Source organism: Chanodichthys erythropterus, chromosome 13 (genome assembly GCF_024489055.1).
Source record: "Chanodichthys erythropterus isolate Z2021 chromosome 13, ASM2448905v1, whole genome shotgun sequence".
NCBI classification, from domain to species: domain Eukaryota; kingdom Metazoa; phylum Chordata; class Actinopteri; order Cypriniformes; family Xenocyprididae; genus Chanodichthys; species Chanodichthys erythropterus.
In genome coordinates, this window is record NC_090233.1 from 35580421 (window position 1) to 35591939 (window position 11519).

The 11519-nt window shown below is 36.1% G+C and overlaps 1 protein-coding gene across 1 annotated transcript in view; it reads right to left on the reverse strand.

The window, feature by feature from the left end:
* The window catches only part of arhgap20b (Rho GTPase activating protein 20b), a 56105-nt gene extending 45735 nt beyond the window's left edge, over positions 1 to 10370 (reverse strand). Inside the window, exons 1-4 of the mRNA XM_067407064.1 lie at positions 10062 to 10370; positions 8863 to 8930; positions 2155 to 2292; positions 1908 to 2054 (exon numbers count right to left, since the gene is read on the reverse strand). Of these exons, the coding sequence (XP_067263165.1) occupies positions 1908 to 2054; positions 2155 to 2292; positions 8863 to 8930; positions 10062 to 10151 (443 nt within the window). The 5' untranslated portion in view covers positions 10152 to 10370. The remainder of the gene's footprint in view (positions 1 to 1907; positions 2055 to 2154; positions 2293 to 8862; positions 8931 to 10061) is intronic.
* Between the last annotated feature and the right edge of the window lie 1149 nt (positions 10371 to 11519).

An 11519-nucleotide genomic window follows, 5' to 3' on the forward strand; every position in this document is an offset into this window, starting at 1 on the left:
TGGCTCCCCCTTGGTCAGTCGTCGCTCCACCTGCACCACAGACATCCGATGCGCTCTGACCCTCCTAGGGCTGCAGCGGGTTTCTTCCTCCCTTTAGCATTGCTTCTGTCCTCAGTCTCACCGTCGCCCCAGTCCTTGGCCCTCCATCTGCACCTTCGGATCCTGGGCACTCATTTCCGTTGGTAGTCTCACAGACATCAGCAGCCCATCCCACCTTCGTCAACTCCCTGGAGCTCTGGGTATGCGCCATCAGACTTCCTTCACTTGTACCATCTGTGTCTCATCATCCTGCCTTCACTATCCCTTTGTCTAGTCGTCCTGCCATCACCATCTCTTTGCCTCATCCTGCCATCACCATCCCTTCACCATGTCCTGCAACCATCCCTTCTCCTCATCCATGTCCTCCTCCCAAGCCCCCTTCATCCCTCTCTATGCCATCATTTCATTACTGCGCAAAGTCATGCCTTGCCGGAGGGGGGTGTGAAGTAACAGTTATCTTCAATTAGTTTTGGTTTCATGGACTTTCAGTTTGTTTTCAATTGTCACATGTTCAGATTTCCATCACTCATCTATCTCCTTGGTTACCGTCATTATAAGTTCCCTTTCCTGCACTCCTTATTCAGGTCATCGTTACACTCAGTGTGTGTTAACTTGCTTCCTGTTTGGATTGTTACCTGCTTGAATTATATGATAAGTAGACTTTGTGTTGGAACCTTACTCTTCTGTGTCTTAGTCCGCCTGCCTGTATACACTATTACAGCCAACCATTCTTTCACAATTTGAGCTGAGACTTTCCTAAAAACTTTTCTCTTACATATTTTCGGCCCGATATTTTTCTAATTATGAACACATGCTGACAGGCGTTATAGTGTTATTGAAAAAAAAGAAGCTAAATCTGTCACCAACTTCCTTTTACTACTGCACCATTTGTTCACTTTGCCATATATAGTATTAAACACACAATACATTAGAGGAACAATGAAGAGGTCATTACCTCACTGCATTCTGAGTGTTATTTTTTATCCTGTGGTTTGCAGCATATTATGTGTTCTCCAGTACATGGGTTCTGACCTACTTTTATCTCCACAAAAATATGTCAAATGAAGGACTTTACAATCAGGTTAAAAAGGAGTTCAATCAGCAGAGTGCCAAGTTGAGCTTGGAAAAGAGTGTGTGAGTGCATTTATAACAAAATAATGTAAACTTCGAATGAGATTTTAAGAGCTGCAGGAAAATAATATTTTCTGTCACCTTATCACACAATGTTTTATGATCAAGTCAGTAGCATCAGTGTGGGTGTATCTCAATTTAATTTTTTTTAATTCAGAACACCTGAAACGCCTAAAGCTTTTCACAAGTTCGTTTCCTCATAAAATCTTTAAGCTAATAAGGTTAAGTGTATTTGGCTTGCTGTCCGCTGTGGAGGGGCTTGAGGAAGCAGCTTCAACTCGAGCTTGGATATATCCCCCAGGGACTACTAGTGCCTGGAAGAGGAGTATGATATATGAGATGCCTAATTTATGTGGTGGAGTTGGGGAGGTGGAGGGATATCGAAACAACTGATGCCAGAGCAGGGTGAGAAGCTGCTTATATGCTCTGGATGTAATTGAAAGATTAGGGTTCCCTCCTCTTTAGATTATGTTTGAGTTTCACTAATTGAAAGATTAGATGGGTTCACTCCTCCCGAAATTACGTTGTGAACTTCACAAATTTATCCACTATTCAATTTTCTTCCACTGCACAATATTTCTCTTTTAAGGACTGCTGCTTCATCTCAAGATGTAAAATCCCATAAACATAACAGTTCGTAAGTGCTATTTGTTTGAATTACATAGTGACTATATCTGGTTCATATTCTGGTTCAGTTTGCCCATGTTTCACATTTTGAAATAGTTTTTAAAGATTACCTGAAACTGACGGCATAATTGGTGGTCGGCCATCCAATCACAAATGAGTTCTTGGAGGTAAGCTTCTTGTCTGTGATGAAATGAACACAGGATGCCAGCCATATATCTGAGAGGCTAACACGAGCCTTCAGCTTTAGATACAGAGACCTGTAACATAACACACACAATGCACACATGTGTACTCTTAGAGAGATTTCTTTTGTACATATTAATACACATACTCAAACCCACTGAAATATTAACATACTTAGTCTTGGCAATGATGAGAGAATCTGTGAAAAGCAGCAGAAGCCTCTCTCTTGACTGCAAGCCGATGGTAAGGTGAGCATGGGCTTCCATCAACAACACTGCATTTTGGGATACATTACATGCCCCATACTCATTGCTGTAAAAGAGTGAGGAGGTTAAAATCAAAATAGACATGAGGAACATTCATTTTCATTTTCAATTTCATTAATAACCACACTGAAAAAAAAAAAAAAAATTTCCATGTTGTTCAGATAACATCATATTTTGAGTTTCCATTGATTAAACCAATCTCCTTTGCTGTATCAACATTTTAAGGGTTCAGCGATATAAGACAGCATATTAACTCACTTTTCACTGATTCAAGCACTATTCTCTATAAAACTGATTAAAAATGACCATTACAATTTTTGATTTCTGCAATGTACTTCAATCTGAGATTAGGTGTCCCACATTACTTGTCCTATATTAACCCAATTAACCCAAACATTATACAAGTTTGATGAGTAAGCAATAAGGAAAGAGAGGTGGCTCCCATTAACCATTTTAGCCATGATTGTATTCACAATACAGCACTAGCATCAAGTACCGTATTGCTTTTATAAAATGGTTAACACACAATACAAAATTTAAAACCAAAAATATATGAAGTTAAATTTTGAAGTTAAAGTCATTAAATGCCATCCTTCTGCTAGAAAATTAATAGTCCCTGACAGTGACAGTAAACAGCAAGAGGACATGCCTTGTCTAATGGAGCTCAAATAAATAGAGAGAATAGGAACTCATGCACTGTGCCATTTTATTTTTTTAACACAATATATGTTATTTCCTCTCACACACACACCTTCTTATCACTCAACAAGGAAAAATTTCAATGACCCACATGAGAATGACAGGGGGAAGAGTGTGGCCTCAAAATTAAGATGAAGGTTATGCTTTATTTTGATGGTCCACTTTAGACATTCTACAAAATCGTCCCAATTACCTTGTCCAATATAACTGTGTCAGGACCACTATCAAATATGATGATAATTGCATAGAGTTTATATTGGCGGTATGGATCTGTTCTGGGCAGGATCACCCTGCGCATCCATGCAGCCTAGCATGGATAAGATCAGGGAGAGCAGCAATAAACCCCCTTAGGGTAAACAGAACAGAACCAACATGTGCAGATATCATTAATGTCAATAATTTAACATGTACACATATTTCAAGAATAGTCTGATTCAGGGGAATCATAAGGCCAATCCTGACTGAAGAGAGGAGGAGCTGGGGATGGAGGAGGGTAATTAGCTCCTGAGAAATGCGATAGCTGCTGATAATATTGAGGAGCTTATATATGGATGCTGTGATAGGCGTCGTATTCTGATGGGAGTCTGACTGACGTGACCTGCCAGAGCTGACGTTAACGCTGGATCTAATGAATTGCTGTGATGGCAAAGTTGTTTTCAGCAGCATTACTCCATTTTTCAGTCACATATGACTCTTCGATAATCATTCAAATCTGCTAATTTGTTGCTCAGTTAACATTTTTGATTATTATCAATTTTCTACTTTGTATTTTTGAGGAAACAATTTTTTCAGGATTCTTTGATGAATATTAATGCACCCAAAAAGGCACTCTCTGTGGCCTTGATTTCAAATCAAAGGCCTTGATTTAAAAATTATGATTTAAAATATTCTGATTCATATAGTACTAGCTACTTAAAGGGTTAGCACACTCAAAAATTCTGGCATTAATTACTCACCCTCATGTTGTTCAAAACCTTCGTTCATCTTTGGAAAAAATATAGATCTTTTTGATGAAATCCAGAGCTTTCTAATTTCTGATAGACTGATTACCACTTTTAATGCCCAGAAAGGTAGTAAAGACATCGTTAAAATAGTCCATGTGACTACAGTGGTTCAACCATGAGCCGGTGTTGTGATGTAGAAACCGGAAGCACTGCACTGTTTACTACGTCAACAGCATAGGAGACTAAAATGGAAGAGAAGAAACTGTTGATAAAGTCATTATTTTTGTTTGTTTTTGCATACAAAAAGTATTTGTGTCAATTCATAACATTAAGGTTGAACCACTCTAGTCACATTTATATTTCTACACGGCTCCCTGCAATATTTAATTCTGATTCTTCAATCGTGCCATCTAGTGGTCTATTATTGCAAGACAACAACCGCTACGACTGATAACAGACCATAACAAACTGTCAAGTGGGTACTGCAAGTCATTTTGAGATAATAAAAATATGTCAAATGAATATTTTGTGTTCAATTATTTACTTATCTGGCAAGCAGCCATGTAATAAACGGGATAATTAGTAGTCTTGTATCACCCTGCAGAGGTTTCTTTTGCAAAACAATCTGCTGACATTATCTATCAGCCTTGTAACTTGTGTATCTATTGTTTTTCCCTTTTTATGTTTGGTATCATTTTAAATGTCTCAGTGCGATTGGTAAAATGGTCTCAATTTCACAGCAGTCACTGGTATTATGAAGAAGATTGAAAACTAAGGAAAATTCTGTCCTCTCTTTGGGTGGTGCCTTTTGTGAAAAGCCACTGCTCTTCCCCCAAAACAGGTGTTGGTGCAGTAAATATTTATAACCCTTTCTGTTCTGGTCTGTATATAAGGTAAATTTCAAAGCAGTCAGGGGGGATTTTCTGTAGCCAGAGGCCCCCACACAGTGATGGACAAGTGTCTTCGAACACTAGTCCACCACTGTGTGCATGTGCATTTCAACTGATGTTATGCAATCATTATTTCTGAATTGGCTTCTAATTGTCCAACTATGAAATTGACATTTTTACTTGACAAATAAAATGTTATATTTGATTTACTCTGGATTCTTCTGAAATCATTATGACCAGCAGAATATTGGAGTCCATATTTCCGCAAATCTGCTTCAGGATAGATTAAAACTAAAGGCTCAATGAAAGGAGCATGTGGGCACATCATGAGACCTTTTGAATTTTGTCTATCAACTGACTTAGCAAGTTGCAGTATCGTGACTAAGAAAACTGTGTTTTTGTATGAACAAGCATGTGGTGGTTCAACTCAGGGGCGCAACTATCCAGTGTTAGAGGGGTATGCAGCAAAAAATGTTGGCGCCCCCCCACCCACATTTCTAAATAAATAAGTGTGCCGGACATCATCATGTATGGGTTTGAAATAATAAATGTTTATTTTAAAGTATATCAGACAGCCACTGTAAGCCTACCATAATTATATGGTATATATGTACACACACACAAACACATATATATATATATATATATATATATATATATATATATATATATATATAAATATATATATATATATATATATACATGTGTGTGTGTAAAAAAAAAAAATAATAATAAACTATTTGTTTCCATGATAAACCAGCCTTATTGCATAAGTAAGTTTTCCAGCTTCTAGTCATTATTATTGTGCATGCTACCTTATATTTACCAGTTGTCATTTTACTTTAATAAAATTGAGATGTGTCATGAATGGGATTGGTACCAAAGGGTTTAACCAAAATCTAAATTTAGATATCAGCAACATTATTTTGCAGTAAGTTAGTAAACACTTGTCAGTCAACATTAATATTTGCAAGCCTCCAAGTTTGGTAGCAAATATATGCATGATTCCACGGTAAACCAGAGATATTAAAGTTGTTTTCCAGATTCTTGTGATTTATTGTACATGCTACCTTTTATTTTTCAGTTTTCAGTTCAGCAACCTCGGTTTTGCATATTCTAAGCTAGCTATACATATCTGTCTGCTACATTCCCAGTGTTAGCAAATGCTAGCTAGTCTGTTAACATGAATAACGTATTTGCAAGCCTCCAAGCATAGACGTCACATTTTAAATCCTACCTGTTGCCTTTCACCATCCACTTATTTAGCTGCTGTCGCATCCCTTGACATGTCATCTCCTTTTCCCTCTTTCTTTTTCTATTTTTAGCCCCCGATAGCTTTTTTGCTTTATCCATCTTTTTCGAGTTTCAATTACAACTCACTTACGTTACTGCTGCTCACTCAGCGCTGCGCCCCGCCCACTCGCGATATTACCCTTCTATGTCTAAATTCTATGATGGAATCTTATGAGGGCACCGGCGCCTACTCTAGCCTGTTAGTACTCTAAAATTTATATAACTTTTTTTATATATATAACTTTTATATGAATTTATATAACTTTTATTATTTAAAAAAAATTAACCATCGCTTTGGCGCCCCCATGGTGCGGCGCCCCTATGCGCCGCATATAGCGCATACCCACTTTTTGCGCCACTTCAACTCAAATGCATTAGTAAACTCTGCACCCTCTGACTAAAGATCAGAACTGGCGAGTTTGCGATCGTGAAAAGAACTTAACGGCCGAAGTGACTTTTCTAAGTGATATGGGTCCGTAATGAAAGAATAATTGAAAATATGAGATACCCAGAATAATCAAATATCTAAATTAATACATAACAAATGATTAATTTCTAATTGGAAACACAACCTAAGAATAAGAATCATTTGAAATTGGAGTCAGATTAAACGAGTGAAATTAAGTGAACATTCAGAGACACTGAAAAGGCATACACGCGTTGACCTTCGCCCAGGCCGTCGGATTCCGTTTTTGTATTTCCGTTTATAATATTAAATAATACGTACCATTTGTTGATGTAATAATGTATCATTTGGTATGTCCTTATAAATGACATTCTGGTATGTTGGCAAGGGCTGCACTGTTTCCTTGATTTCCCCATTTACATACAAATACTGCATTTCATATAAACTGGGCTTTAAACAGACTTCAGAATCTATAATATTAGGCATGTATATAATATGCAAAAATATGCAAAAATAATGATAATCACAAACATTGATGGAATACTTCATTGCTGGAATGCCTCTACTCTAAAGAGCTCACATACAGTATGTAGTGAAAGGTTTACATGAGCCAAGGTTTACTAAGTGCATAAACATTCAGAGCACATTATTCAGTGATATTTTTTTCAATGTTACACATAAAGAAGTAATTTTGCTGGAGGTGGAAGTCACCTTTAAAAACCTGTGTACTTCATTGCCACAACAACAAGCTGAATATTACATTAGTGAAGAAAACACCTGTTCCTGCCTTTATATTCCTGTCTAAATGTCAAGTTTCAAGTGTATCTTCCTTTGCAATTTTTAAAAAATTAGTGATTTAAAATCAGTATATGAAAACTCATTTCATCCACAACATAATGCTTTAGCTACAGAAAAAAAAAACCTGTAGACTTGTCTTGCATATTTCTAATTTATCTATGCTTTTCAAGAATTTTCAGATTAACAACTAATAGCTTTCTGACACTAGACACAAATAATTACAAGATTTTTTCTTTGTTGTATTTATTAATTTTCCCTTGGCATCTCGCCTTTGTTTTTCTCTCTCTCTTCTGGCTCGTAATCTGAATGACGCACTTTGCCAGCTTTCTAGTTATGTGTGTGTGTCTGTTGCATTCCTGCCTATATAAGGCAGAGTGTGTCTTCTAGCCAGTACCAAGGGATTGGTCAGATATAAGCAGTCAGTGTGGTTCAGAAACAAAATTGTGTTAAGATAATAAGACTTGTTTGGGCATTAACCTCACTTGATTTATTCTTAAAACAGGTAAAAAAATATATATATATATTTGCCAAAATAAATGTAATATATATCAACAGCTCTTTTCTTATCTTATGCACTTTTGTTTCATGTATCATGAAGGATATGCAAATATTGTGTTGTGTATGCCTTTCCTTTTTACGTGGAACACAAAAGAAAATATTCTGCATAATATTGGTTTTGGTGATAATTGAATTCCATTGTATGGACAAAATTTTTTTTTAAAAAATGCGGTGGAGAGGGAGAGGGGAAAAATGAGACAGACTTAAACAGCAAAGATGCTTTAGACAGCATTTGTCCTTGAAATGTATTGACCAGACAGGCTAGGTACCATCAGGGTGTAGCCATTTTAGACCAATGTCTGAAATATCTTTGATTTTCTGACTCTGCTCTTTTTGAAAGAGCCCTGAAACCAACTTTGAAGTGCCAAGTGATTATATTTGATTCAACAGACCTGACATGCGCATACACAAACAAAGAGCAACACACATTTCTCTTCATAAAAGATGCCATTTAGATTTAACTCAGCTAGATCAAATACACACACACACACACACACACACACACATTTGTTTTTGTGAATTGTGGGGACATTCCATAGGCGTAATGATCTTTATACTGTACAAACCATATTTTCTATCCCCCTACACTACCCCTAAATCTACCCATCACAGAAAACTGTGCACATTTTTACTGTGAAGTTTACTTGGCTATCTAAATGTGGAAATTCCATAGACTTCTATTGCTTTTATAAACAGTTATAAATATTATAACCTAATCCTAACTCTAAAAGAAAACTTTCTGCATTTTTACAATTTAACAAAAAAATTATTTACTTTATTTTTATATACTATTTTATAAATGTGGATGTCTCCAAAAGGAGATTTTGGTTTCCTCTTTCAACCATAATATAACGAGAGTATGTTTGCATGTGTGTGAGGGGAAAGTGAAAATGAGACATGAGAAATAAAAAGAATATTACATTTACATTCCATATGAATTTAAAATGCCCAATTTAAAATACTTGAATATGTATGCTTGAATATGTATGCTTGAATATGTATGTGTATGTGTATGTGTTTACTTATACCTTTGTCTGGTTTTGCTGAAAGCTTTAACAACAGCGGTTTTTCTTCTTGGAATTGTGGACTTCATCGTCTACAAAATAAAATAACACACAATTGCACACCAATTACATATACATCACAACAAAAAGGGGCCATCAAACCCCAGAAAACTAAAGGAAATATAAAGGAGTTATTTATCTATAGCAATCATCTATTCAGGGAAATAAGACATTCACATCTTGTAGATAATCTCCCTTCTTTATATGACATCTGGTGTGAATACTTCTCTGACCTTTCCATAATTTCATAAAGGAGAGGTAGCAGAGCTTGTCATTGGATGTTTTGTCTTATTAGTTTATTTATTTGTTTGTTTGTTTGTCACAAGCTTCTTTATTAAATAAATCACAGGCAAAATTGCTAAAAAAGAATGAACAATATCAGTCAATTATTGTGGTTGACATATTAAAACATCCCTATCCAAAACTGCTAATGGAAATTTATAATTTGAAGGATCCTAATGGAATCACAAAGATTTTCACTAAGAATAAAATAAGATTATATAACAGAGGACCCGACATAATATTCATAACATATATTCAGACATAATATAATATATAATATTAGCTCACATAATATTCCATAATAATTTATATTATATATATATATATATATATATATATATATATATATATATATATATATATATATATATATATATATATATATTTCACAACAAGAACATCTGAAATCAGGACTGAATAAAAAAAAACACATTCATAGTACAAACTTTAGAAGCTTTAACTTGAAGAAAGAATTGGTTTCGCAGCATGATGAAAAGGGAGGAAAGGTACAAATCACTGTGTGAGTCTTTCTGTGCGAGTCCTGAATATGCATTCTGCACCGTTGTTTAAAGCTAATATCAGAAGAAAATCAATGGCTATGGATGCTGAATATTTGCACTGAAATAGCAGCAGTTACACCCAGGAACCAGATTTTGTTTAGATAGAGGCTTTCATATTTAGATACGACTGACCAGGGACCAGTAAATATCAATATTAAATATGAGTTAAAGTCATGAACAACCACTAAACGCATAACAGGTTTAAGTCTCACATACAGCTCACTTACAGTCAGTTTGAGGTCCATTCAAGGACACCTCATGTAAATCAGCTGCTGAACTTACACACACACACACACATACACACACACACACTAAATTCACCTTTTCCTCCACAGGCCTGGTCACCGGTCCACTTCTGGTAGATTGAAGGTTAATGCGGTTTGAGAGCCACTGATGTGGACTCATTTTCATCCATCTCCCTCAATCATCCTCGGCAAGGCTGCTCTAAATCTTCTTGTTCACAAAAAAAGGGCATAAAACAAGTATCAATTCCAAAAGGAATTATCTTTGAGATTATGAATTTATTTTTTTATCGTAAAGGGATTTGAAATTGTCATCCAGATGAGAAGTTGTCTGGAACTTGGTGTGAGGAACTTTACCCACCCAACCCATCTCATGTCCCCCCACAACTTTTTCTTTTCTCTTTAATTTTCATTACTGCTCTCTTCCTTTCACCCTCCCTCCTTGGCAAGGCTTTCTCATTTATTTCCCTGGTTTTTTTTCTCTCTCTCTCTCTCTCTCTCTCTCTCTGTCCCATTCCATCACACACATTCTTTTGGTCTCACTCTCTAAATATGGACATGGAGATTCAGTGTTTCACATTCACTAAAGTTCCAAGGCCCCCCACTGGATGTTATCATCATTACAGAAGCTATTAAATTTAAGTGCATTTAAAATGCTTCTTTGAAACAGCCTATGATGACCATGTTAACAGCCCAGCTTCTCACTGAACATTCATTGTAGAACCAATGGCCACATCTCAAATGCAGTTCCACGGTTCATGGGCTAATTGGTGAACAAATCCGAGCAAACAGCTGCTAAATTATCCAGCTTTTGAACTGGATTCTGCAAGCAGCAATTATATTTTAAAAAAAGTTAGAGGAAATAATAAAAACCCTTTTCAAACCGCATTTATAATTTTTTGAATCATGTGTCATCAGCTCTGCAGATGAAACTCCGCCCACTGATGTGATAGAGCTGTCTGAAAAAGGTCTGAGTCACACATGAGGCTTTTATCAGGTTGCCTCCATCTTCTTACTGCTTCCCTCGCAAGATACAGCTCTTTATCTGCATGTGTACATGAACGTAGCCAAAATATACCCTTTTCAATTTTTATATTTATTTAGCCAAGTTGTTTATGTATTTATTTAGTTACTTGAAGACATAATTTATAAAGACATAATTTGTCACTGCATTAGAGTGGCCCATAGTACTTGAAACAGCACTTAACCCTCATGTTGTGTTCGGGTCATTTTCACACAGAAAATTTTCACATACCCAAAAATGCTTGTTAATGTTGTTGTACTGGAGTCTAACAACTTGGTGTGAACAATTCTGCGAAAAAGAGGCTGCTTTTACACTGGCCGTTTAGTTCGAAATGGGGCATATGGTTCGCATGAAAAATTGGTAAAGTGAAAGCTGTCATGCCAACATTTTTGACCGGGAACCCCACAAATGTGCTACCATTTCAAAACAAATTTCCTGGTTAAACATTAAAGCACACTAGTGTGATAAACAGTGCAATTTTTTTTCATATTCTACATAAAATCGATCAAATTA